At 41.5% G+C, this 24,742-nt stretch overlaps 2 protein-coding genes and 1 long non-coding RNA gene across 3 annotated transcripts; 2 read left to right on the top strand and 1 right to left on the bottom strand.

Annotated features, from left to right (window-relative positions):
• Positions 12,985-14,240, bottom strand: LOC109845193 (EG45-like domain containing protein 2). The gene is made up of 3 exons (XM_020414413.1): positions 14,041-14,240; positions 13,354-13,633; positions 12,985-13,232 (listed from the first exon to the last, which is right to left on the bottom strand). Exons 1-3 carry the CDS (start codon positions 14,147-14,149, stop codon positions 13,226-13,228), a joined length of 396 nt encoding a protein of 131 aa, XP_020270002.1. The 5' UTR covers positions 14,150-14,240; the 3' UTR covers positions 12,985-13,225.
• On the top strand, positions 18,595-19,772 carry LOC109845935 (uncharacterized mitochondrial protein AtMg00810-like). Its single transcript, XM_020415173.1, has 2 exons — positions 18,595-18,847; positions 19,210-19,772. Exons 1-2 carry the CDS (start codon positions 18,595-18,597, stop codon positions 19,770-19,772), a joined length of 816 nt encoding a protein of 271 aa, XP_020270762.1.
• On the top strand, positions 20,238-20,779 carry LOC109845203. Its single transcript, XR_002248252.1, has 2 exons — positions 20,238-20,538; positions 20,635-20,779. It is a non-coding gene; the product is annotated as an uncharacterized LOC109845203 (long non-coding RNA).

Genomic DNA, 24,742 nt, shown 5'->3' with positions numbered 1-24,742 from the left:
TACAAAAATCCCTCTGCCCACATCATGCTTTATATTAAAAGAAGAAAAGAATTGGTCACACTTTATTTCATCAGGAATCCCCTATATATAGGGTGTCAAATATAGGGTTTCATAAATACATGAAGAATTAAATTATCCTTTATCAATTACATTGACGAAGGTACACTAATTGTGTTTTTTCTTTAACAGTGCCAAGTTAAAGAGTAAAATGGTGCATGAGTTGTTGCCTCGTTAAAAACCTTGCCAAGTAACAAAACCCAGTGGGAAAAATAAAACTTGGTCGAAGGGAAAAAGAACACAACACACCTAATACAAAGGATGATAATATGTGTGTGTTGAGACTCCCCCTAAAGTCTACACCTCTCCCCTAATCTGTATAATCAAGGTAGTTTAGAAAATCTCTGCATCCCTATGTTTCTCACATGTTTCTCAAAAGATGGCCTTAGGTAATAACTTGGTAAACAAATCTGCCGCATTTCTTCAGAGCTTACTTGATTCGCTTGAATCTTGAGGAAAGTCTGTTGTTGCTGGTTATAGAAAAACTTTGGTGATATATGCTTTGTATTATTACCTTTGAATAACCTAGCTTCATCTGTTCAATACAAGCTGCATTGTCTTCATAAATACAAGTGGTCTCTTCAGTGGTAGAACTCAAAACACTAGTCCCTCAAATATGTGTGATGATAGACCTTAACCATATACACTAGCGAACTGCTTCATGTAGGGCAATGATCTCTGAATGGTTCGAGGAGGTAACTATAAGAGTTTGCTTGGTAGATCTCCAGGATATCGTCATGTTCCCCATGGTAAATACATAACCAGTTTAGGAGCGTTCTTTATGTGGGTCAGATATGTACCCAGCATCTGCAAAACCAACCAACACATTTTTGATGTTTTGGTGTAGGGGGTGGCGCTCTTGCCCTTAACATTTCCTTTAGGGGTTATCGTATCATCTGTGATCCCTCTTGTCTCTCTATAGGGGAAGAACATACCCATGTCAATGGTTCCTTTTAGGTATCGAAATATGTTCTTGATGCCATTCTAGTGATGTTGCGTTGGTCCTAAGCTAAATCTAGCTAACAAGTTCACTGAGAAAGCAATATCTGGTCGAGTGCTTTGAGCTAAGTACAATAATGTGACTATTGCACTCAGGTAGGGAATTTCAGCTCCCAACAGCTCTTCGTCATCTTCCCTTGGACAAAATGGATCTTTCTTTATATCCAAACTTTGACCGATCATGGGAGTTCTAACAGGGTGCACTTTATACATGTTAAATCGCTGGAGCATCTTTTGGACGTATGCAGACTGGTGAATTAGTATTCCACAAGCTCATTGTTCTAGTTCAAGGCCTAGACAGAACCGAGTTTTCCCAAGATCCTTCATCTCAAATTTGGATTTCAAATAGCTCACGGTTTATCTTATTTCATTAAGAGTACCTATTATGTTCATATCATCAATATATACAGCTACAATTGCAAATGCGGAACTTGTTTTCTTTATAAATACACAGGAGCATAGTTCATCATTCTTATATCCCTTCCCAATAAAGTAGTCACTCAAACGGGTATACCACATTCGTCCAGATTATTTCAATCCGTAAAGTGAGCGTTTCAATCTAATTGCAAATGCACTCCGTGGTTTAGAGTCACTTGACTTGGGCAATGGAAGGCCATCAGGCACTTTCATATATATCTCTGGCACTCCGTGGTTTAGAGTCACTTGACTTGGGCAATGGAAGGCCATCAGGCACTTTCATATATATCTCTGAATCAAGATCCCCATAGAGATATGTACTTGGGCAATGGAAGGCCATCAGGCACTTTCATATATATCTCTGAATCAAGATCCCCATAGAGATATGTTGTAACCACATCCATAAGCTGCATTTTCAATCCTTCGGATGCTAAGCTCACTAAGTAGCGGAACGTTATCACATCCATTACTGGAGAGTATGTCTCCTAGTAGTCAATTGCAGGGCGTTGTGAGAAACCTTGTGCTACAAGGCGAGCCTTGTATCTCAGGACTTCATTTTTCTCATTACGCTTTTCTGATGAAAACCCATTTATGTCCTACATGCTTTACATTTAGTGGGGCTAGTACTACTGGACCAAATACTTGTCTTTTTGCCAGAGAATCAAGTTCTGTCTGGATTTCTTCTTTCCATTTAGGCCAATCTACTCTTTGTTGACATTCTGCAATAGAGCATGGTTCGATATCATCGTGCTCTATGATCTCTTGAGCAACAACATATGCAAATATATCATCAATGTGTGTGGAAGATCTTTCCATCAACTCATACGCACTCTCATAATCCATTAAGATTTCTTTGTTCTTTGTGATCATATCAAACATCAGAGCATCCTCAAGTAATGATTCATGGACATGACTATAATCAGAGATAATCTCATGAGAGGGATTCTCTTCATTGACGATTAATGGATCAGGTTGTGCCGCATCCGCCCTCTTTTTCCTTGGGCGGGTGTCGATCAAACCAGGTGGCCTCCCCCTCTTCCTTTTGAGAGCCACGCCCTCAACCACATCTCCACCATGTGTGGTTGCAGTGCCTCTATCTACGGCGATGTGCCCCTTACTGGGGACTTCTAACCTTACAGGCACATTTGCAGCTGATATATGTGATCTTGTCACTTTAGCAATATCAGCAAACGCATCAGGCATCGAATCTGCTACGTTCTGAAGATTGATTATTCTTTTTACTTCACTTTCACATTGTGAAGTGCGGGGATCAAAATGAGATAGTGTAGGGACAAACCACGACAATTCCTTTCGTTCCCCTAGAAAATCCTTTTTCTTATCTTCCCCGAAGACTATCTCATCAAAGTGACAATCCTCAAATCTAGACGTAAATAGATCTGCTGTCAAATGTTCCAAATAGCGGATAATTGTTGGAGTTTTATATCCAACATAAATACCCAATCATCTCTGAGGACCCATTTTGGTGCGCTGTGGGGACGCAATGGGCACATACACTGCATAACCAAATATGCGTAAGTGTGAAATGTTAGGCTCATATCCAGTTACCAACTGGTACGCGAAAAATGGTTGTCCAGCTGTGGGTCTGAAATGAATAAGTAGAGCTGTTTGCAATATAGCATAACCCCATGCAGAGATAAGCATGTTGGTGCGCATAACCAGTGCCATAGCCACCATATGTAGCCTTTTGATGGTGGCTTCTGCAAGACCATTTTGTGTATGCACATGGGCTACATGAGGCTCTACATTGATCCTGATAGACATGCAATAATCATCAAATGCTTTTGATGTAAATTCTCCAGTATTATTAAGCCTTATAGACTTGATAGGGTGATCAGGGTGGTGAGCCCTTAAATGTATAATCTATGCTAGAAGTTTTGCAAATGCAGCATTTCTTGTGAATAATAATGCAACATATGGCCAGCCTGTCGAAGCATCTACCAGAACCATAAAATACCCGAATGGTCAGCATTCTAGATGGATAGGCCCACAAATATCACCTTGTATCCTTTGTAAGAATGGGATATTTTGCTTTGTATCTTTAGCATAGGAAGGTCTCGATCATGTTTTTGCTAAAGAACAGGCTTTGCAAAAAGAGTGATGTGCCTTTGAGATAGTTAATGAGGCAGAGTGGGATGTAGATAGTGCATCTGGTGCTTCATAAGTCACTGGCCGCAATGGAGCAGCACTATGACCGACACTGTGCAGTGTATCGGATTTTTGTCCCATTTTGTGTGTCACTCGAAAGAAAGGATGTCCATGTGAGTTTTTTAAAATACAGATCATCATGTCACGACCAGGATGTCCAAGGCGGTCGTGCTAAAGCCTATATGAGTCAGTGTCCCATAGTTCATTGTTGGTGACAACATAGGATTCAAGAATCCAAATTGTAGTGAGGTACAATCCACTAGATTTACTCATTAGTTTTTCTAAAATGCACTTATGTATTCAGTCCCATTCTCACAGTGAGTTTCCAAATAATAACTGTTGGCACAAATATCTTTAAAATTTAACAAGGTTCGATTAGCTCTTGGTGCATACAGAGCTTCTGTGACTTTAATTAGTGTGCCATTAGGCATTAAGAATTTGGTGGTTCCTCGCCCTTTTATTAATTGTGATGATCCAATCATTGTAGTCACAGATGAAGTATAAAGAATTAGTTCAATGAATAATTGTCTATTTCGTAAAATTGTGTGGGTAGTCCTACTATTATCTAAGCACTCAATTTCTCCTCGAGACATTCCTACAAGTAATGGGATGGTGTTATTAGATAAGTCGAAAAATATTCCTCATATTCTTTAGAGTGTTTCAATTTAAGTAGAATGACATACTTTTCATTCTAATATTTTTTTCTTCATGTGCTAGATGTATTGTTGTACATCTTACTAGTGCTATTCTTGAACCATGTACGTTGATGTATAGTAAATAAACTCAAATACATGCAATGCTTTAGAACAAAATCCAAAATTTATTAATAAGCTAACAATAATCAAATTAAGGTCTCATCCGCATAAATCTAATTAAAAAATATTATTTGAAATAAACTTTAAGGCCAAAAACAATAGTCTAATTGGAATGAGGCATTATGCCTTCACAATTTTCTTGAAAAGTAAAGCAGCAGATCAGTCAAAATCGGAGACATCCATTGACTGAGCAAAGCCCTTGTTGCTATTGAAGTCTACAATTGTAAGGTTGACATCAGTGTCATGACCTCCGTCTGCCGTATAATGAGTCTCTTGTTCTTTAGACTCCATATACCTCTTGTAGTTGGTTCCTACTTTGTTGCTTGCCTGGCAGGTTTGGTACCAATGCCCAGTATCTCCACACCTATAGCAAGGTTCATTGCTAAATCGGAGGGTTCTTAGGTGTCTTTTGTGCCTTGGTGTCATAACCACTAGGTCAACCACCACCATCTCTGTGCCATACATAGGAAGAACCTCCACGGCCCCTACCACGGCCTCTCCCACGGCCCCCATGTATCCTACCTTGTGGTGCATTGTTCCCATGTTGGGAGGGATCATCACGTCCTGTCCCCTTTACTCTGGGGTTCTTTCCACTATTCATTTTACCATAGTTAGCTTCATGAATTTTCTTTGTCTCAGCAGGTCTGGCATTGTTGTTTAGAAGAACCTGATCATGCCTCTCAGCTACTTGCAACATGTTGATCAACTTATTGAATGTCGTAATTTGTTTGTTGTCATACTCTAGCTAGCCTGTACTAGTTTGCTAGTATAAGTGCTGAAGTAGGAAAAGTGGAGAGAGTTTTTGTATCATATCAGCTTCTGTGATTTCCTTTCCACAGAAGGTGAGACGTGCTTTTAAGCGCAACATGTCCATGTTAAAGTCATTGACCCTTTTGTAGTCAAGCAAGCGGATTTCATTCCACTGGATAGTCAGTTCTAAAAGCAAAATGTCATGAAAATTCCCAAAACGTCCCTTTAGGGCATCCCATAGTTCTTTGGGTGTCTTCAACTGAAGGTACTTCCATCGTAAGCTAGGGTCAATATGCCGCCGCAGAAACATTAGAGCGTTTGCTTTGACTTTGTCACACGGTTCTTCGTCATTAGGTCAGCGGATGGTATGATTGTGGAAATGTAGTCCTTTCCCGTGAAAGTAGTTTCCACATCAGAAACCCAACGATGGTACTCAAGTCCTTCTGAGTCCAATATTTCAAATTCGGGTTGAGTTGGTTCAGCCATCTGCTATAAATTACAACGCAAAGTTAAACCAATGTTGAGTTAATCTAATATTGCCCCCAAAGCCAACTTTATGTGCTGCAACTTTATATGTGATGTCATATACAAAAAATAATATTCATAAATAATCAACGATTTGTGACTTGCGGGAAACAAATTTATTTTTGAATTGCAGCAACTAATTCTTCACAAAATTCCTTAACAAAATCTAGTACTTTTGTCTTATGTGCAAAGCATTAAATAATAGATAGTGATAGGTAATGCCAATTCACCTCATGGAAAATATACATATAGACCCTTTTGTTGTTTTCTGTGATTAAATACCAAAGTCCTCAAAATAGATTCCTTTAACAAATTCATATATTCATAAAACCCGATGAAAACCTTACGCAAATTTAAGTGCATTTGTGGCCATAATATTTACTCCATGCAAATCGGATCCATCGATCACAATTTCATTCATGAATTTGCACATAAATATCGAAACAAAATTGTCCTAATTCTTTCGAATCAAAACTATGATCAAGTATTTGAATGAAAACCCATGAATCTGAAAATCAATTACATAGAATATTATAACCCAAAATAAATGATATTGAAAGTACCTTGCAGGAAAGACACGATTCTTTCGTAGGGCATTTCTCAAACGCTACAGATGATAGATCATGCTGATAACTGTTTGGTGGGAAATCGATTTCTTTATTGTATAACTTATTACAACTTCAGTCGTTACAACAAGTTCAAAAAAGATTGGTCTTTTTATAAGACCTTTACACAATGAAATTAAAATTATAATCTCCTTCAAACAAACGTAACGGGTGTTTATTGCCCGCTGCTTGCGTGTGATCTTTGCCTGTGACGGGGACGTTGATATCCGTGGACCACCAAACGATCAGATCAGATCCGGAGTTTCATTGATTCGTGAAGAAATCAAGAAACCGAAGTAATTATTTCGGCAACAGTGAGATAATCACTCTTCTCAAGATCACCGCAACGGGACAATCTCAAGGGAAGGAACCGGGCTGCAGATCTGACGAACTCCTCTTCTTTATGCTGAAGAATTCGCTAATATCTCCTCCTCCTCTCTGAAATTCGTGGCTCTTCAGTCCTCAGTTCGGCAGGACTTCACCAACACTCGAGAATTCCATATCTGAAAAAATAAAGGCTCTGGGCTATATTTATAGGCTTTGGGACCTCTGTTTTCGGATAAGAACGATTGATTCACTCTTATCTTCAGTTGTAACCACTTAACCACGATCTTAGATAGATTCAGATCAGTTAGAATAAATCCATATGGTTAACGTCAAAAAACAGCTTAAAACTACCAAAAATCGATTTTCGGGGCTGCGGACACCCGTGGGTGTCTCGGCCTGGCCGAGATACCAGTGAGTGTCTCGGCTATTTTGGTTCTAACTTTCTCATATGACCTCCAAATAATATGATTCAAGATGCATTAGAAATATGACGAAGATATCTACAACTTTTGTCTTTTGAGGTTTTTCATATTCGAATCGAATCATGGCCAAAATCTCCATTCTTCTCCGAGACACCAACACTGTCTCGGAATTCTGAGACATTTGGTATTTTGGCTTTATCTCTCGTATACGATCTCAGAATGAGTTAATACAGATGCGTTAGAAAGATAACAAGGAGATCTACAACTTTTATATTTTGAGATTCTTCAGATTCAAAGCGAATCACAGTAAAAATAGCTCTACAAGGTCCGAGACACCTATGGGTGTCTCGCTGAGGCCTGGAGCACTGTTCTGCGTGTTCTGTCCGTTTTCACCGTATCTTCGTCATCCGAACTCGGAATCATGCTATTCAAGATGCGTCAGAAAGCCGTCGAGAAGATATACAAGCTTCCTTGATTGAATCATCTGTGGAGTGGATGGGACACGGGGGGTGTTTCGTCTTTCCTAAGTGACACAGAGCTCCCGATCAGTTCGTGTTTTCGTTATTCTGAAGTTCCGTTGCTTCGCATGATTTGTTGTCTCACTTCATGCGCTTGTCAATGTCGATTAAGATTCTGTGACTCGGATAGTAACATTCATCATCTTCTCTGTGCCTCGAGCTACGTGTGAGGGCACATATGTAATTTTAGACGCCTACAGATACTCCCTCCAAAGTGTTTCAGCCTCATTCTTTTATAAAGGAGGCTGGAATACGTTGGATGTGATCGGTCCAACCTTCAGCCGGTATAAAAAGTCCTGTAGTTAGCTTTGATTCTTGACTCTTTTGATTTTTAGTCTATTCGATATTTTGATGAATAGCTGAAGTTCTCCCGGCGCTGCGTTTATCGTCTGGCCGTTGTTAAAGTCTTGAATCAAAACTGGTGAGTTGATTTTGGCTCGTGCTGTCGAGTTGACTTTGAACCGACTACCTCTGCCATAATATATTGGCTTAGGGCTACGCGTTGAACGATGTTGTTTTGGATCGCCCGACGTTGACTTTTCGTCACAACGCGTTGACCTGTATTGACCTAGGTTTACGCGTTGACCTGTATTGACCTAGGTTTACGCGTTGACCGGCGTTGACCTAGAGTTTCGGATCGCCCGGTGTTGGCTTTTTAATGCAACGTGTTGACTGACGTTGACCTAGGGTTACGCGTCGCCCGGCGTTGACTTTTTAATGCAACGCGTTGGCTAGCGTTGACCTAGGGTTATGCGTTGATCGACGTTGACCTAGGGTTTCGGATCGCTCGGTGTTGACTTTTCATTGCAACGCGTTGACTAGTGTTGACCTAGGGTTACATGTTGACCGACGTTAACTTAGGGTTTCGGATCACCCGGTGTTGACTTTTCATCGTAACGCGTTGACTGGCGTTGATCTAGGGTTACGCGTTGACTAGCGTTGACCTAGGATTTCGGATCGTTCGCCGTTAACGTAGTTTATACTCGTACGTTTGTTGAAGTATACATAGTTTAAGCTCTTAAAGTATTGGAGCATTGCGGTTCCAACAGTTGGGACTGCAGGACCAACTGTTAAAGCTGATTCGTCTGTAGATATGAATCTTATCCCAATGTTGTTGGATGCTTGAGTCGCGAGACCAACTAATGAGGCTGATGTGTTAATGACTCTCACATTCATAGGAATTTTAGCAAACCCTCAGCCATCAACGGGTTTGATGAGCCTTTACCGACTACCGTTTGAGTTGGGCTAGCATGCGAATTGTTTAAGTCCGTTCCGCATGTAACGTTGTGCTAAAAGAGTTAACTCTTTTAGTGCTACGATATTGAATACGTAGACTTCGTCTTTCTCAGGGGAATAGACTACCCGGCCGCATGTATCAGATGCAGACTCATGATTTTTGGCAAATCCTCAGCCATCAACGGATTTGACGTACCTTTACCGATTACTGTTTGAATCAGGCTTACATGCGGATTGTTTAAGTCCGTTCCACATATAACGTTGTGCTAAAAGAGTTAACTCTTTTTAGTGCTATGATATTGAATACGTAGATTTCGTCTTTCTCACGGGAATAGACTACCCGGCAATGCGTGTTAGGCGTTGACTTATCCATTCTTAGGATTCGGGATAAAAGTCCCCAGACTCGAATTCTGTTGTCTTTTCTACTCGGTGAAAGACTAAACCGGCAACGCGTGTTAGACGTTGACTTATCTCTATTTAGGAGTCGAGATAAAGTTCCCAATGCATGTAAGGTACGGATTATGGTGTTATTAATAACAACCTGTCACAATGTCGAATATGTGGGTTTTTATTTTTTTTACGGTCAAAGGCTAACCGACAATGCGTGTTAGGCGTTGACTTATCCCTACTTAGGCTTCAGGATAAAATTCCCTAGATTTGGATTCTGGTGTCTTCTTCAATCGGTGAAAGACTAAACTGACAACGCGTGTTAGGCATTGGCTTATCCCTACTTAGGATTCGGGATAAAATTCCCCACGCGTGTAAGGCACGAATTACGGTGTTATTAATAATAACCTGCCATAATGTCGAATATGTGACTTTTGTTCTTTTTACGGTGAAGAACTAACCGGCAACGCGTGTTAGACACTGACTTATCCCTACTCAGGCTGACGTAACGGGTGTTTATTGCCCGCTGCTTGCGTGGGATCTTTGCCTGTGACGAGGACGTTGATATCCGTGGACCACTAAACGATCAAATCAGATCCGGAGCTTCTTTGATTCGCGAAGAAATCAAGAAACCGAAGTAATTATCTCGGCAACAGCGAGATAATCACTCTTCTCGAGATCACCGCAATGGGACAATCTCAAGGGAAGGAACCGGACTACAGATCTGACGAACTCCTCTTCTTTATGCTGAAGAATTAGCTGATATCTCCTCCTCTTCTCTGAAATTCGTGGCTCTTTAGTCCTCAGTTCGTCAGGGCTTTGCCAACACTCAAGAATTCTAGATCTGAAAAATAAAAGGCCCTGGGGCTATATTTATAGGCTTTGGGAATTCTGTTTTTAGATAAGAAGGATCGATTCACTCTTATCTTCAGTTGTAACCACTTAACCATGTTCTTGGATAGATTCAGATCAGTTGGAACAAATCCAGGTGGTTAACATCGAAAAATAGCTTAAAACTGCTAAAAATCGATTTTCGGGGCTGCGGACACCCGTGGGTGTCTCGGCCTGGCCGAGAGAGACACCAGTGGGTGTCTCGGTTTGGCCGAGGCACCTCTGGGTGTCTCGGCCTGGCCAAGACACCAGTGAGTGTCTTGGGTATTTTGACTTTAACTTTCTCATATGACCTCTAAATAATATGATTCAATGCGTTGAAAAGATGACGAATTTATATACAACTTTTGTCTTTTGAGATTTTTCATATTCGAATCGAATTATGGCCAAAATCTCTATTCTTCTCCGAGACACCAACACTGTCTCAGAATTCTAAGGCAGTTGGTATTTTGGCTTTATCTCTAGTAAACGATCTCGGAATGAGTTAATCCAAGATGCGTTAGAAAGCTAACAAGGAGTTCTACAACTTTCATATTTTGAGCTTCTTCAGATTCAAAACAAATCATAGTCAAAACAGCTCTACAAAGTCCGAGACACCTATGGGTGTCTCGCTTAGGCCTGGAGCACTGTTCCGCGCGTTCTGTCCGTTTTCTCCGTAACTTCATCATCCGAACTCGGAATCGTGCTATTCAAGATGCATCGGAAAGTCGTTGAGAAGATATACAAGCTCCCATAATTGAATAATTTGTGGGGTGGACGGGACACGGGAGGTGTTTCGTCTTTCCTAAGTGACGCAGAGCTCCCGATCAGTTCGTGTTTCCGTTATTCCGAAGTTCCGTTGCTTCGCCTGGTTTGTTGACTCACTTCATGCGCTTGTCAATGTCGATTAAGCTTCTGTGACTCGGATAGTAACGTTCATCATCTTCTCTGTGGCTCGAGCTACGTGTGAGGGCCCGTAGGCAATTTTAGACGCCTACAATAACGTATTAAAAGAAGAATAGAATTGGTCACACTTTATTTCATCAGGAACCCCTTTTATATAGAGTGTCAAATATAGGGTTTCATAAATACATGAAGAGTTAAATTACCCTTTATCAATTACTTTGACGAAGGCACACTAATTGTGTTTTTCCTTTAACACTTTACTTATTATTTATCCTATGTAGGCTCCAATAGCGTAAGCAATAAGCACTTTGATACGTTATAGTGGATTCTTCATCATCTTGCCAGCTGATCTCGTATCTCATTTCTGCTCTTTTATGTCAACTCCTCACTTCATTCCCTCACACTGAATCGTGCAACTTATACTTTGAACTTATCATATTGCGTTGATCTCTTTAATATCTTATTCAGCTTGTCTCAGTCGAGCTTTATTCGCCATGGCATTATATCAGCCTCTTTAATCATGAGATTTAAGTCATGACATTGTTTTATATTGGAGAAACATCTCATAAGATAATTAACCATAAAAAACGTATATATTTTTAGTTCTTGCATAGCCAGTTCAAAATTTTGTGGACTCGTATCAATATTTACTTCCAAAAAAATATCATATCCGTAGGATGATGCTGGCAAGTTTTTTCATACATATCAACACGCACATGTTATATATTCCATAAACTATAAACATTTATTTCTCCATTTTTTTAATTAATAATAGGAGCCAGTGGAGGACAGCAAGGTCAGCTTATCATTAAGTATAGGTTAATGAGAGTTAGACTTGTGTTAAGAGAGGGATCAGAAGAGGGATGTGCTGATTAACAAAATATTAATGTTCCATTGAAAACTGCAATTGGGTTGGTGGCTTATCGTTTCATAGATGGGTTGATATGCATGTATGGTCAATATGATGATGGAGTCCTGATCATCACTACAAAGATTTATGCTCACTTCAACCTTAGTTATATGCTCTATGAGGGTCTAACAACTAAGTTTTGCGGTGATGAAGCCATATGCCTTGTGTGAAAAATTTTTGGAGGTTAAGTAGCATTTCAAACTTTCTAGGGCTTATCTCAAAATGGGCCAAACTTGTTGGTGATTTTGTGAAATTACCATGTATCTTCTTATCCTACGGTTCAAGTAATTAAATATCACAGTATTCGTAGCCGAAGTATGAAGAAACCGCGAAGAATTTTGGAGAAGAACAGACTTTTGGGACACTTGGAACTGTTTTGGAGCTGCACGGTCGACCGCGACGCAAGGCCGGTCGACCGCGAACGTGCACGGGCTCAGGCATGAGCCTGGACTTGGTGCGGTCGACCGCGACCCTGTAGGAGATTTTTAGGCTCTGTCGTTTGTCGTAGTCGACCGCCAGACCCTGTAACGCATTTATAGGCTCTGTCGTTGGGCGCGATCGACCGTGGCGGTCGACCGCGTATCGAGTCAGGCCTAGTTTGAGTTTCCTGTTCTGATTTGGATTTTGGTGTTTGTATAAATACCAATATACGTTCTAGGGTTTCTTAAGGCAAGAGTTTGGGATATTTGGAGCATAGAAAAGAGGTATTTTCTGAGCTATTTGATTAGGGTTTATTTGGAGAGATTAAGAGCTTTGTTGGTGAGATTAGTTTGTTCCTTCGAGTGATTTGTAATCTCAAGTTGTACTCTTCTTCTCTATTAGTGAAAACATCATCCCCTTCTTGCCCCGTGGACGTAGGCAATTGCCGAACCACGTTAAAATTGATGTTTTGTTTGTGCATTGATTTTGGTTGGTTTTGACCCTCTTTGATCTGCGTTTGGTTTGGTTCCTCGACACGGGTTTTGCCCAACAAAGTAGACAGAAAACCATAGACTGATGAAAAATCGACAGTTTTAAATATATGATGATAAACGAGAAAACAATGACCACGCTTGCTTTCAGGCACTTAAGATGTGAACAGTGAACTCAGTAGTTTCTGTATTCAATTTATGTATGTAATCCTGATACAAGGTGTACATCATGAGGTGCGTAATAACCTCGTACTTATTAGAGTCGAGAGCATTTATTTCTAACGTGATCTTGCTTCTGACCAATTCAGTGAGTTACATTAGGCTTATAATACAATGCCAGCAATCAATCACTTTGCAACGTACATCCTTCTTCGTCAACCTGACAAATTCTTGCAGAGGCTGCATCAAATCCTGCAGGAATAAAACTTTAGCCGTCAGATATCCAGAAGCTGATATATCTGATATATATTATCAGATACCCAACGTGTTTTCTTGAAAACACTACATTCTGCAACAAAAACACATTACTTACTCAATATACTCGACATTGATCCTCTCATTGGAATTGCTTGAAATCACGCTAAAAGCATTCCTTGACAAGAGAAGACTCGCAGGGCAAGGATTGTCACGGCACAGATCAACGACCTGAACATCAATGGTGCCTGATTTGCACGGCCTACTGGATCCGCTCAAGCACGTGACACGATACTTTCTTCCACAGGCTGCGCCGTTATCCCATAGGCTTAGGGATACTGCAGCAAACATGTTGCCTGGTGGGAATTGGTCTTGGCTGTTCCCATTGCATTTTGTTGCTGTAATCGGACAGTGAAAACTAACATATTCAGCATTTGATATGTATTTACGATGACAATCATATGCATACAGGTTTAACGAGGTTCACAGCAGGTCTACATATCACTCATGTATTCTGATTCTTCTTTGTACTTCATATTTTATGCAGTTGTGATAACGTTTAATTATAATGTTATGAGTTAATTGCAGGTAGACTCATGTACTATCCCTGTAGTTTTATTGTTGCACATAGACTGCTTGAGCGAAATTTTTTGACTCTTTGCAGATAGACCCTCTAAGGGCACAAAAGTGAAAATTTTCACTTAGGAGGTCCATCTGCAACAATATAAATACACGGAGTGTATCCGCAATTGAATTATAATATCATTAAAGAACGCTATATAACGCGACAATAATTAAGACTTACGAGTATATGGAGGACCATAAGGAATTGCAGCGCCAACATTTGCACGAACAGTCATCGTTTGCGCAAAGAATTGTAACACTAAAAGGGGAAGGATGACAAAAGCTCTCATGGTGATATTTGAAGAGATAAAGAGCAATGCCTTATGTTGCTGAGCTTGTTGGGGGTTATAGGGAACTATTTTTGGTTTCGCCTAGCTTGTAAGAAACATCGACCCCTTAACCTATCTCATTGCCGATGACCACAAGAAACAACTTATATAGCAACACAAAAGCAGGCTTTATGTGCACTATAATAGAAAAATCCAACCATCAAGCAACTATTAGGAGTTTTGTTGAGGTAATTAACCACCATTTAAGCTAATGATAATCTAAATAAACAACAAATGAAGGTGAGGCCAGCGAAGCCCAATTGGACGGCTGGGAATTGAACTGTGAGATGGATACATATGAATACGATCAAATAATTAACAGAGTATTGTTATTGGTTAATATGAGTCATATAATTTTGAGGGTTGTCAGTGTGCGTCGGCTAGTGCTCCTCTTCTCATTTGCGTGCTTAATACATCTCCATCTACTTACTATTATAATATCAAGCTTTTTGAGAGATGTCCAATATGCAATTGAACTCTGTTTGATATCTGCCCCCATGGTTTTTTGTTTAGATTTGGTGTGCAATTGAAGTTGTTTAAATTGATCTTTTCAAGAGAGTGAATAATATTATTTGCGGAAAATTATCTGAGAAACGACCAAACTTAAGGGTATTTTGCGAAATTTACCCAGAAAACTAGTATTCAAACATTTCAAGTTTTAGTGATATTGTTGACATATTAGTAATAGATAGGGTGTTATGTGTAAGTTGTGTTGTAAGGGCCTATATAAGCCCATCTTATGGAGTAATAACATTAGGGTTTTCATATTCAATTTGGTATCAGAGCCTCCACCAAAAACCCTAGCCCCCCCTCCCACCTCCCCTCCTCCCTCACCCGTCTGCCCTCCCCCTCACCCGACACCCCCCACCACCACCTTTGAAACAACCCCCCTCTTCCCCGATCAGCCCCCCCCCCCCCCGATCAACCCGACCCAGCCCCCCGTGCCCTCTGTTCGCCTCCAAGCTCGCCCGACCCCCCCCTATGTTTCGCACAACCAGGACCCCCCCCGCCCCTCTGTATTGACAACCAGACCCAACCCCTCTCCCCCGATCAGCCCCCCCCCCCCCCCCCCGCATCAAACCCGACCCCTTGATTCAGCCCCCTCGCTGCTACCGAACCCCCCCCCCCCCCCCACTCTTTGACCCCCCCTTGCTGCGCTATGCCGAACCTAGAGTTTGGCATGGGTTCCCTCGATTCAGTCCTCAAACTGATGACAGGAAGAGTATATATCTCACATCGATGAGATATATAACTGTTTTTGGTTCTTGTTTCCTCTGAGAAACGAGAATTTGTTTGCGATCCTACTCTTGTTGTGCAGCAGAGGTGCTGCCGAAATTTTCACTGCACACAACAAGGGTCGGAAGAATAGGTGACCAGGTGTTGGGTCTGAAGCCTGTTCGATGGAGGAGATCATCAAGAAGTTGAACCCTGCGGAGGTGTCAACTTTGATGAAGCTGATGAAGTTGTCGGCTGGTGAGAGCGCGACAAAATCATCGAAGAAGTTGGAGCTTCCGACCATCGATTTAAAGCTTGATGGACCGAGTACGTACCTGAGCTGGTCACGACGGGTGAGATACACCCTTGCAGGGAGGAACCTGGAGGGTTACTTGACAGGAGAGGCAACAGAGCCGGATGAGGACTAGGAGGGAAGAGATGAGTGGAAGTCCACTCATATGTTGGTGTACATCTGGCTCCTCAACTCGTTGGTCCAGTCGATCGTCATCACAGTGGATGGCATTGAGAAGGTGAAGGACGTCTGGGAAAAGTTGAGGAGGACCTATGATGGAGTGGGGAATAACCTGAGGGTGTTCCATATTAAGGGAGAGATCGAAGCCACAGTACAGGGAGAGAGGACTGTACAGGAGTATGCCACAGAGCTGGAGCGTCTGTGGCTAGATTATGATCACTTCTCACCATGGGCGAGCTGCAAGGACCCGGGATGTAAAGAGCGGGAGGCCTTTCTATAGGAGAGGACTATGGTGTTTCTCAAGGGGTTGATATCAGAGTTCGCTCAGCGAATTGCATTGCTGCTAGCTCATCCGAAGATTCCCACGCTTGAGGAGGCTGTCTCTGCTATGATTCAGGAGGAGACTCACATTAGGCTGCAGGCGGGGACAGGAGCACTGCCAGCCTCTAGCAACACTAGATCCAGGGGAGAGACTCGGCAGTGCTACAACTGCGGTGCGGTGGGTCATCTACGGCATGCTTGCACCAAGCCACCCAAGGAAGGAGATTCGGGTGGACATGGACAGTTCGGAGGTCGTGGTCGTGACTGTGGGGGTCGACGAGGTGGAAGAGGAGCAGGCAACCTGGCGAATTTGATGGTAGCAGAGGAAGAAGAAGAAGCTAAGGTGGTCTTTACTGAGGAGGATCGTGCTCTTCTGGCGATACTTAGGAGGAAGCAGAAAGTAGCAGGGGATGGAGACTTGAGGAGTGGGACAGAGGAGGCATCCACCTCGTTCTTCGCCAGAGGCAACACTGCTACCTATGCTCATCCGATCAAAGGTACTGATGACATACATGCTCTTGCTTCTATATCTCCCGATAGATCATCAGAATGGATAGTTGACTCCGGTGCGTCTCGACATGTGACAGGTAATGCTAGTGAGTTCTCATCATATACTCACCTAGCATCGCCTGATAGTATTCAAACAGCTGATGGTACATTTCAGCCGGTGGTTGGTAAGGGTACAGTCGATTGTACTGGTTCTGTAACTTTGTCTAATGTTTTGTATGCTCCTTCCTTTCCAGTCAATCTTTTGTCCATTAGTTCTATCATTCTCCAACTAAAATGCATTGTCTCTTTTGATATTCCCAAGGTAATTTTCCAGGAGAAGGGGACAGGGCGGAGACTTGGGACTGGCACATGACGTAGTGGACTATGGTATCTGGATCGTGAAGGGCTGGATTCAGCGTTGGTGTCAGTCATAGAGAAAGTAGGAATAGGATCTAAAATGAGTGCTGAGAGTGAGTTAATGCTTCATCACCAGCGTTTGGGACACTCATCCTTTAGCGTTTTAGGCAGATTGTATCCTTATTTATTTGAGAAAGTAAATAAACAGAAACTTGTGTGTGATGCATGTGAGTTGGAAAGCTTACTAGAAGCTCTTATGTTAGTTCTGGTCATAGAAGTTCTCATGCATTTGACTTGGTATATTCAGATGTTTGGGGGCCTTGTTCCACAAGTTCTATGAATGGATACAAGTATTTTATTACATTTAGTGATTGTTTCTCTCGTGTTACTTGGTTATACCTAATGAAGAATAAGAGTGAAGTGTTTGGGTGCTTCCAAAACTTTCATAGGAATGTTCAAACTCAATACGGAGCAGTGGTGAAGGTATTGAGGTCGGATAATGGGACAGAGTATACCAACAGAGCGCTTGAAGAATACTTGTTAACTCAGGGAATACAGCACCAGACAACATGTCCATACACACCAGCTCAGAATGGGGTAGTGGAAAGAAAGAACAGACATCTTTTAGAGGTTGCTAAAAGCATGATGATCTCTATGAATGTCCCAGAAACATTATGGGGGCAGGCAGTATTTACAGCAGCAGCGCTGATCAACAGAATACCCTCGAAAGTGCTGGATTGGAAGTCTCCGTGTGAGATGTTGAAGGGAGATAATGGTAGGATTCTCCCACTTAAAGTGTTTGGCTGTGTGTGCTTTGTGAAGGATAACAGGCCATCTGTCGGGAAACTTGCCCCTAGAGCTGTGAAGTACATCTTTGTGGGATACTCTGCTACTCAGAAGGGATATGTTTGCTGGAGCCCGGTGGAGAAAAGGTTGTTTGTGAGCATGGATGTGCACTTTCGAGAACTCGAGCCATATTACACCCGGAAGGTAAATTCATCTGTTGGTAACTCTCCCAATACTAGAAGAATGAGGCGAGAGGAGGAGAATGGTGATAGATCGGTGAACAATGATGTGGAGAAATCGATTTCTGTATCGATTCCTTAGGAGGGAGAATTGGTTGAGGAGGAGCAGGAGAATGAAGAAGAAAAGAAAAATGAGACAAGAGGTGTTAGGCCCACGGTTCAGGGGGAGCTACTAACCTATAGTAGGAAGGGGAAGCAAATTGCAGGAACAGTACCTACAGTACCACTAGTGCTGCCAAGTCTCTTGCCAACACCTGTCCCGACTCCTGAGACACCTACACCACCACCATCCCCTTCCCAAGGTGATAACATTCCTCTCCCTACTCCTCCCACACCAATACCAGTACGGAGGACTACTCGTAGTAATGCGGGAAATCCTCCCGATAGATATGGTTGGGATCTTGCCCAGTTTGTATCATATTCTAACATCCACCCTGCACATGGGGGCATTCATTGCATCATTGGACTCTGTTACTGTACCTAACAATTGGCAGGTTGCTAAGAAGGACCCAAAATAGAAAGCGGCTATGCACGAGGAGCTAGGGGCTCTTGAGAAGAACCGCACTTGGGAGCTAGTAAAACTACCAGAAGAGAAGAGAGCAGTTGGATGCAAGTGGGTCTTCACTGTGAAGCAGAATCCAGATGGGCAAGTTGAACGCTACAAGGCTCGTCTGGTGGCAAAAGGGTATAGTCAGACATATGGCATCGATTATGATGAGACTTTTGCACCTGTGGCAAAGATGAGCATTGTTTGGACCTTAATCTCTCTGGCAGTAAATGGTGGATGGAAGCTACACCAACTAGATGTGAAGAATGCATAATCTCTCTGGCAGTAAATGGTGGATGGAAGCTACACCAACTAGATGTGAAGAATGCATTTCTTCATGAAGATCTAGTGGAGGAGGTATACATGGAGATACCACCAGGATTCGATACAGATCAGACAGTAGGTAAGGTCTGCAGATTGAAGAAGTCTCTCTATGAGCTGAAGCAGTCTCCTCGTGCTTGGTTTGACAGATTCAAGAGGGTTATGATTGGTATGGGGTACCAGCAGATCAACGCCGACCATACCATGTTCTTTCGACGAAGTGGAGGCCACATTACCATGCTGGCGATATATGTGGATGATATGATTATTACAGGAGATGACGAGAAGGAGATTGCTCAACTCAAAGAGAGACTGGATAAGGAATTCGAGGTAAAAGATCTTGGCTTGCTTCGATATTTTCTTGGGATAGAGATATCTCGAGGAGCTGAGGGGATTATTCTCTCCCAAAGAAAGTATGCACTGGATCTTCTCAAAGAGACAGGGATGTTAGGGTGCAAACTTGCAACTACACCGATTGACCAGAAGTTCAAGCTGGGTGCTGAAGCTGGAGAACCAGTTGATCGTGACAGATACCAAAGGCTGGTGGGCAGGTTGATCTATCTGAGTCACACACGTCCTGATATCTCTTTTGCAATGAGCGTGGTGAGTCACTACATGCACGATCCAAGGAAAGGTCATATGGACGCAGTATACCAGATTCTGAGGTATTTGAAGAGTGCCCCCGGAAAAGAGTTGATATTAAGGAAAAATAAACATATGAGTATTGAGGGTTACTGTGACTCGGATTGGGCTAGCTGTGCTGATGACAGGAGGTCCACCTCAGGGTACTGCATCTTCATAGGAGGTAACTTGGTCTCGTGGAAGAGCAAGAAGTAATCAGTGGTGGCGAGATCAACAACTAAAGTAGAGTATAGAGCCATGACCTTGGGGGTTGCAGAGTTGTTATGGTTGAAGAGTATGCTGGTGGAGCTGAAGCTAGATAAAGGAGCCAAAATGAAGCTGTGGTGTGATAACAAGTCAGCCATCAGTATCGCCAACAACCCAGTGCAGCATGATAGAACCAAACACATCAAAATCGATAGGTTCTTCATCAAAGAGAAGTTGGACAATGGACTACTGGAGTTAAGTCATGTTCCAACTAAGGATCAGGCTGCAGATTGTCTGACTAAAGGACTTAGCTCATTAGACATGATTAGAGGATGTGACAAGATGGGCTTAGTGGATATCTTTCGCCCATCTTGAGGAGGAGTGTTGAAATATTATTAAGTTTAGGGGTTTATGTGTAAGTTGTAGGGGCCTATATAAGCCCATGTTATCTCATGAATAAGATTAGGGTTTCTATTCTAATTGCGTAATAATGGTTTTGGTATATTTTATTTTCCTATAACTCCCTCATGAGATGTGTTGTATTGCATTACTCTACCACCATTTTTTTGTATCAAATGGATTTAGTACTTCCAAGAAGCTTCTTTCTTTTTTAATGATTGATCATCCAGGTCCAACGAAACTCACTGGGAGAGCAGTATATGCTTTCTGATAAGTTGGAATTCATGCAGACAGAAATAATGAATGTGAAAAATAAACTGCGGTCTATACGGGCTAAATTGGCTATACAACGAGGCAAGAAGACACATGCAATAATGTATACGCTTAATTTTCAAATTTTGAATCTTATTGCACTCACATCTTAACATTATTTTCCTGATTCTTTTTCCCTTTTATTTGTTTCGTTCGGTAGTAAAGCGGAGAACACGGACATGGCAAAGAAGAAGCTTGATGCTTCTGTAAAAGCTTTGCATATTCTTCGATCTACGTGCATAGTCTGGTCTACATCTGCTTCAGAAGTTCTTTTGGCTGGGTCTTTCGATGGTTGGACTAATCAGGTTACTTATTCTTGTCGTGTTCACTCTTAAAGCATTTGTTTCTTCGAGATTGAACATATTTTTATTTATTGGCTTTTGTAAATAGTTTGTTAGTGTTAGGGGTACCTAATTGTGTTCTTATGCATGATAACAAGAATGCACTAAGTCGCTACTCGCTAGTTACTAATATATTTTTCTTTAAGGTGCTGACTGGACAGAGGAATAATGACATTTCTATTGTTCCTTTAAATCATTCATGCAATTGTGGCTTGACTGATTTAATGCATTTTTAGGTTATCAATTCTAGAAAATATTCAGTAGGTAATCGGGAAACTGTTCCCAATATGACTGATTGGCATATTTTGTTCTGTCAGGTGGTGTACGTGAATATAAATATATATCTACAAAATATATATCATCTGACAAGAAAGCCGAATGCGTTTTTTTTTATTTTTCGCGTGAAGAGAAGCAAGGCCCACCCGAGATTTCCAAGCTTTATATATAGCCTAGGGTTTTGAGCGTGAAAAGTGGGCAGGTGCAAAGAATTTTGTGGCTACAGAGAAAAAAACAGTGCAAAGGGTTTTTGAGCATGAATTTTGTTGGCAGCTACAGGGGAAAAAAACCACTGCGGGAGAAAAAGTTTTTGTGACTTTTGAGAGAGATATTTGTGTGAGCAATTTGAGAGCTTGGTTGAGGGTTTAAGTTATGTGATTGTAAACCCTAGTTGTATTCTCTTCCTCTAATAGTAGATCTCCCCCCTCCTTTCCCCGTGGACGTAGGTAATTTGCCGAATTACGTAAAATTGGTTGTCTCGCTATTTGTGTGATTTGTAATAGCTTATTTAAGTTCCCTCAATAGGTCAGTCCTAGAACTAATGAGAGGAAGAGCTGGTATCTCACTTGGTTGAGATATTTTGCTTAAGGTTCTTATTTTCTTTGTGAAAAAAGATTTTCTATTGCGACCTGATTCTCTTGTTATGCTACCGAGGTGCTATCAAAATTTTCACTGCGCGCAACAAAAGTGGTATCAGAGCCCATATTTCATATCTAGGATTTTGGAATTAGGTGAAGGAAGATTCTTGTGTGAAGTTTAGTTCTTGGAGTTCTAGGCTTCGGTGGAGATAGTATTAGGAGTTGCCGTTGGAGATTTCACTTTCCTCGTGTGGACAGAAGATCTATTTGGAATCCGATCTAGGGTTCAGTTAGGTAATTATTAATTTCTATCAAAGTTTGATTTTTCCCCCTATAACTTGGAATTAGTTTGCAATGGGAGCAGAAGGTGAAAGCAGTAAGTCGATGGCGAGTACAGTTCAAGTTGGTTTTCAGAACACTAAAATTAGTGTGGTGAAGTATGACGGTAAAATTAACTTTGGTTTGTGGATGAGCGATGTACATGATGCGCTCAATGCTCAGAACTTGGAGGAGACCATCATGGTCTACGAGAGACCACTAAAATATGAAGAGGCGATATGGGAAAAGATGAATAGGAACGCTTGTGGGGTGATCATGTCCTGTTTGGGACAGGAGTTGAAGTATGATGTGATTGAGATGACGTCTGTGATAAAGATATAGAAAATTCTCAACAATAAGTAGCTTACGAAGAATGTTGAGAACAGGTTGCATTTGCTGCATAGGTTATTCAGATTCCAGATGTCCAGAGGCATCTCGCTTGTGGCTCATGTGAACAACTATACGAGGTTGTTATCGGACTTGGCGAATGTTGATGAGAAGATATCGGATGAGTACAAGGCTATTATCTTATTGGGCTCCTGAAGATATCGGATGAGTACAAGGCTATTATCTTATTGGGCTCCTTACCGGATGAGGAGTATGACACATTTGTGCTCACAAGGCTATTATCTTATTGGGCTCCTTACCGGATGAGGAGTATGACACATTTGTGCTCACTTTGTTGAACAAGAGATCTTTTATCAGCTATAGTGAAGTTACTAATGCATTGACGAATTATGATTTGAGGAGGAAGGATAAGAAGACTTTCCGTGCTAGTACTTCAGGTGAGGTCTTGTCGACGAGAGGTAGAAGCCCATATTCGAAAGGTGGTAATAGAGGAAGGTCAAAGTCAAGAGGTCGTCACCATCTAGGAAAGAACCAATGTACATTCTGCAAGGAGTAGAGACATTGAAAAAGATGTTGTCCAAAGATCAAAGAGAAGGAGAATAGCAAGAAAAAGGGCTCGAAGGCTAATGAGGTGAATATTGTGAAAGGCGATGATTCTGATGATTCAAGCTTTTCTCTACTTATAACTCCGAAGGTGAACCACTTAGATGCATCAGATTGGATGCTTGATTCTGGTGCTACCTATCATGTGACCCCTAGGCGAGATTGGTTTGTATCTTTTGAGAAGCTCGATGGGGGAATTGTAGTCATAGGAAATGATCAATCCTGTGGTATTTGTGGGATAGGTATCGTGCAGATTCGGATGCACGATGGAGTAGTCTGTGAATTAAAGGAGGTGAGATTTATTACTCAGCTGAAGAAGAATCTTATCTCAGTTGGAGCTTTGGAGACAAAGAGATTCAAGGTGACCTTTGAGGATGCTGTAACAAATATTACTAATGGATCTTTAGTGATGATAAAGGGAGTCCACAGTCAGAACTTATATTATCTGAAGGGGAGCACCAAGATTGGCCAGGTTGCTTCAGTTATTTCAGAGGCGGATATGAGCAGACTTTGGCATTATAGGTTGGGGCACACAGGTGAGAAGTCACTGCAGGCGCTGTGCAAGCAGAGACTACTGAAAGGAACCAAATGTAGAAAAGTGGATTTCTGTGAGTACTGTGTTCTTGGTAAGAAAATGAAGGTGAAGTTCGGGACTGCTATTCATAGGACGAGGGGCATCCTGGACTATGTGCACACAGATGTTTGGGGTCCCACCAAGACGGTATCACTTTGTGATCGACATTGGTTCGTCACGTTCGTTGATGACTATTCTAGGCGATGTTGGGTATACACCATGAAGTATAAGAATGACGTCGTCCTACATTTATTTGTGGAGTGGAAGAAAAGATTGGAACTGCAGATTAAGAGAAAGATCAAGACGTTACGATCCGATAACGGTGGTGAATATACTTCAGACCCCTTTCAGCAGCTATGTCGAGATGAGAGCATAGAGAGATACTTCACGGTTAGTCATACACCGCAGTAGAATGGGGTGGCAGAGAGGTTAAATCGGTCTTTACTAGAGAATATCCGATGTTTATTATCGCAAAGTGGTTTGGAGAAGATTTTTTGGGCTGAGGCACTTACATATGCGAGCCACATCATTAATAGTCTACCTTCATTTGCGATTGAGGGGAAGACCCCTATAGAGAAGTGGTCGGGAGAGCCAGCACACGACTATAGAGAAGTGGTCGGTGAATTATTATTCTACCCCTTACTTATCCTTAGAAAGGTAGAGAACAATCCTTTCGCATGTGAAAGATTCTTATAGAATATGAACTCTGTTATTTTCTGCCCCATATTTGTTTTGAGGAATCCCAGACTAGGAGTGCCACTAGAGCACAACTAATTTTGTTTCTCCTTTGTAGCCTTTTTAGAACTCTGATATTTATAAGAAATATTTTTTTGAAATTCTAATGTTATCTTAATACGAATGTTTATTGTCTAATAGTATGATCATGACTATGGCCATCTTTATTAAATCATTCTTGGAAGATCCTTCTTTTTTAAATTTTATTTTTAATTTTTTTTGAATCTATAAAAAAACGATAAAAGCTTATGTCCCATATCTTTTAGTTTGATATCCTTCTTCAATCACTTTTATGATCATAATAAAGGATGGGCGGATTTGTAAACCCTCTTGTTATAGATTGTTTGTTTTCATGGATCCGGCTAGAAATGGCTAGAAGGCAAATTTGGTCCGTGTAGTTAGACTTCATATTGGTCCCCACATTGTTTTTCTCTAACTTAATTCTTTACCCCATCTCATATATAAATTTAATCTTTTTTTCAACTGTTCGTTAAA

The sequence above is a fragment of the Asparagus officinalis genome, chromosome 6, assembly GCF_001876935.1.
Source record: "Asparagus officinalis chromosome 6, Aspof.V1, whole genome shotgun sequence".
Taxonomy (NCBI): domain Eukaryota; kingdom Viridiplantae; phylum Streptophyta; class Magnoliopsida; order Asparagales; family Asparagaceae; genus Asparagus; species Asparagus officinalis.
This window is presented reverse-complemented; position numbering and strand designations above follow the sequence as displayed.

Excerpts from the sequence above, each read along its gene's own strand:
- LOC109845935 (XM_020415173.1), top strand. The coding sequence starts at position 18,595 with ATGCACGAGGAGCTAGGGGCTCTTGAGAAGAACCGCACTTGGGAGCTA. Across the intron at positions 18,848-19,209 it reads AATCTCTCTGGCAGTAAATG|GAGATGACGAGAAGGAGATT; the intron begins GTGGATGGAAGC and ends TGATTATTACAG.
- LOC109845193 (XM_020414413.1), bottom strand. The coding sequence starts at position 14,149 with ATGAGAGCTTTTGTCATCCTTCCCCTTTTAGTGTTACAATTCTTTGCG. Across the intron at positions 13,634-14,040 it reads TTATGGTCCTCCATATACTC|CAACAAAATGCAATGGGAAC; the intron begins GTAAGTCTTAAT and ends GTCCGATTACAG.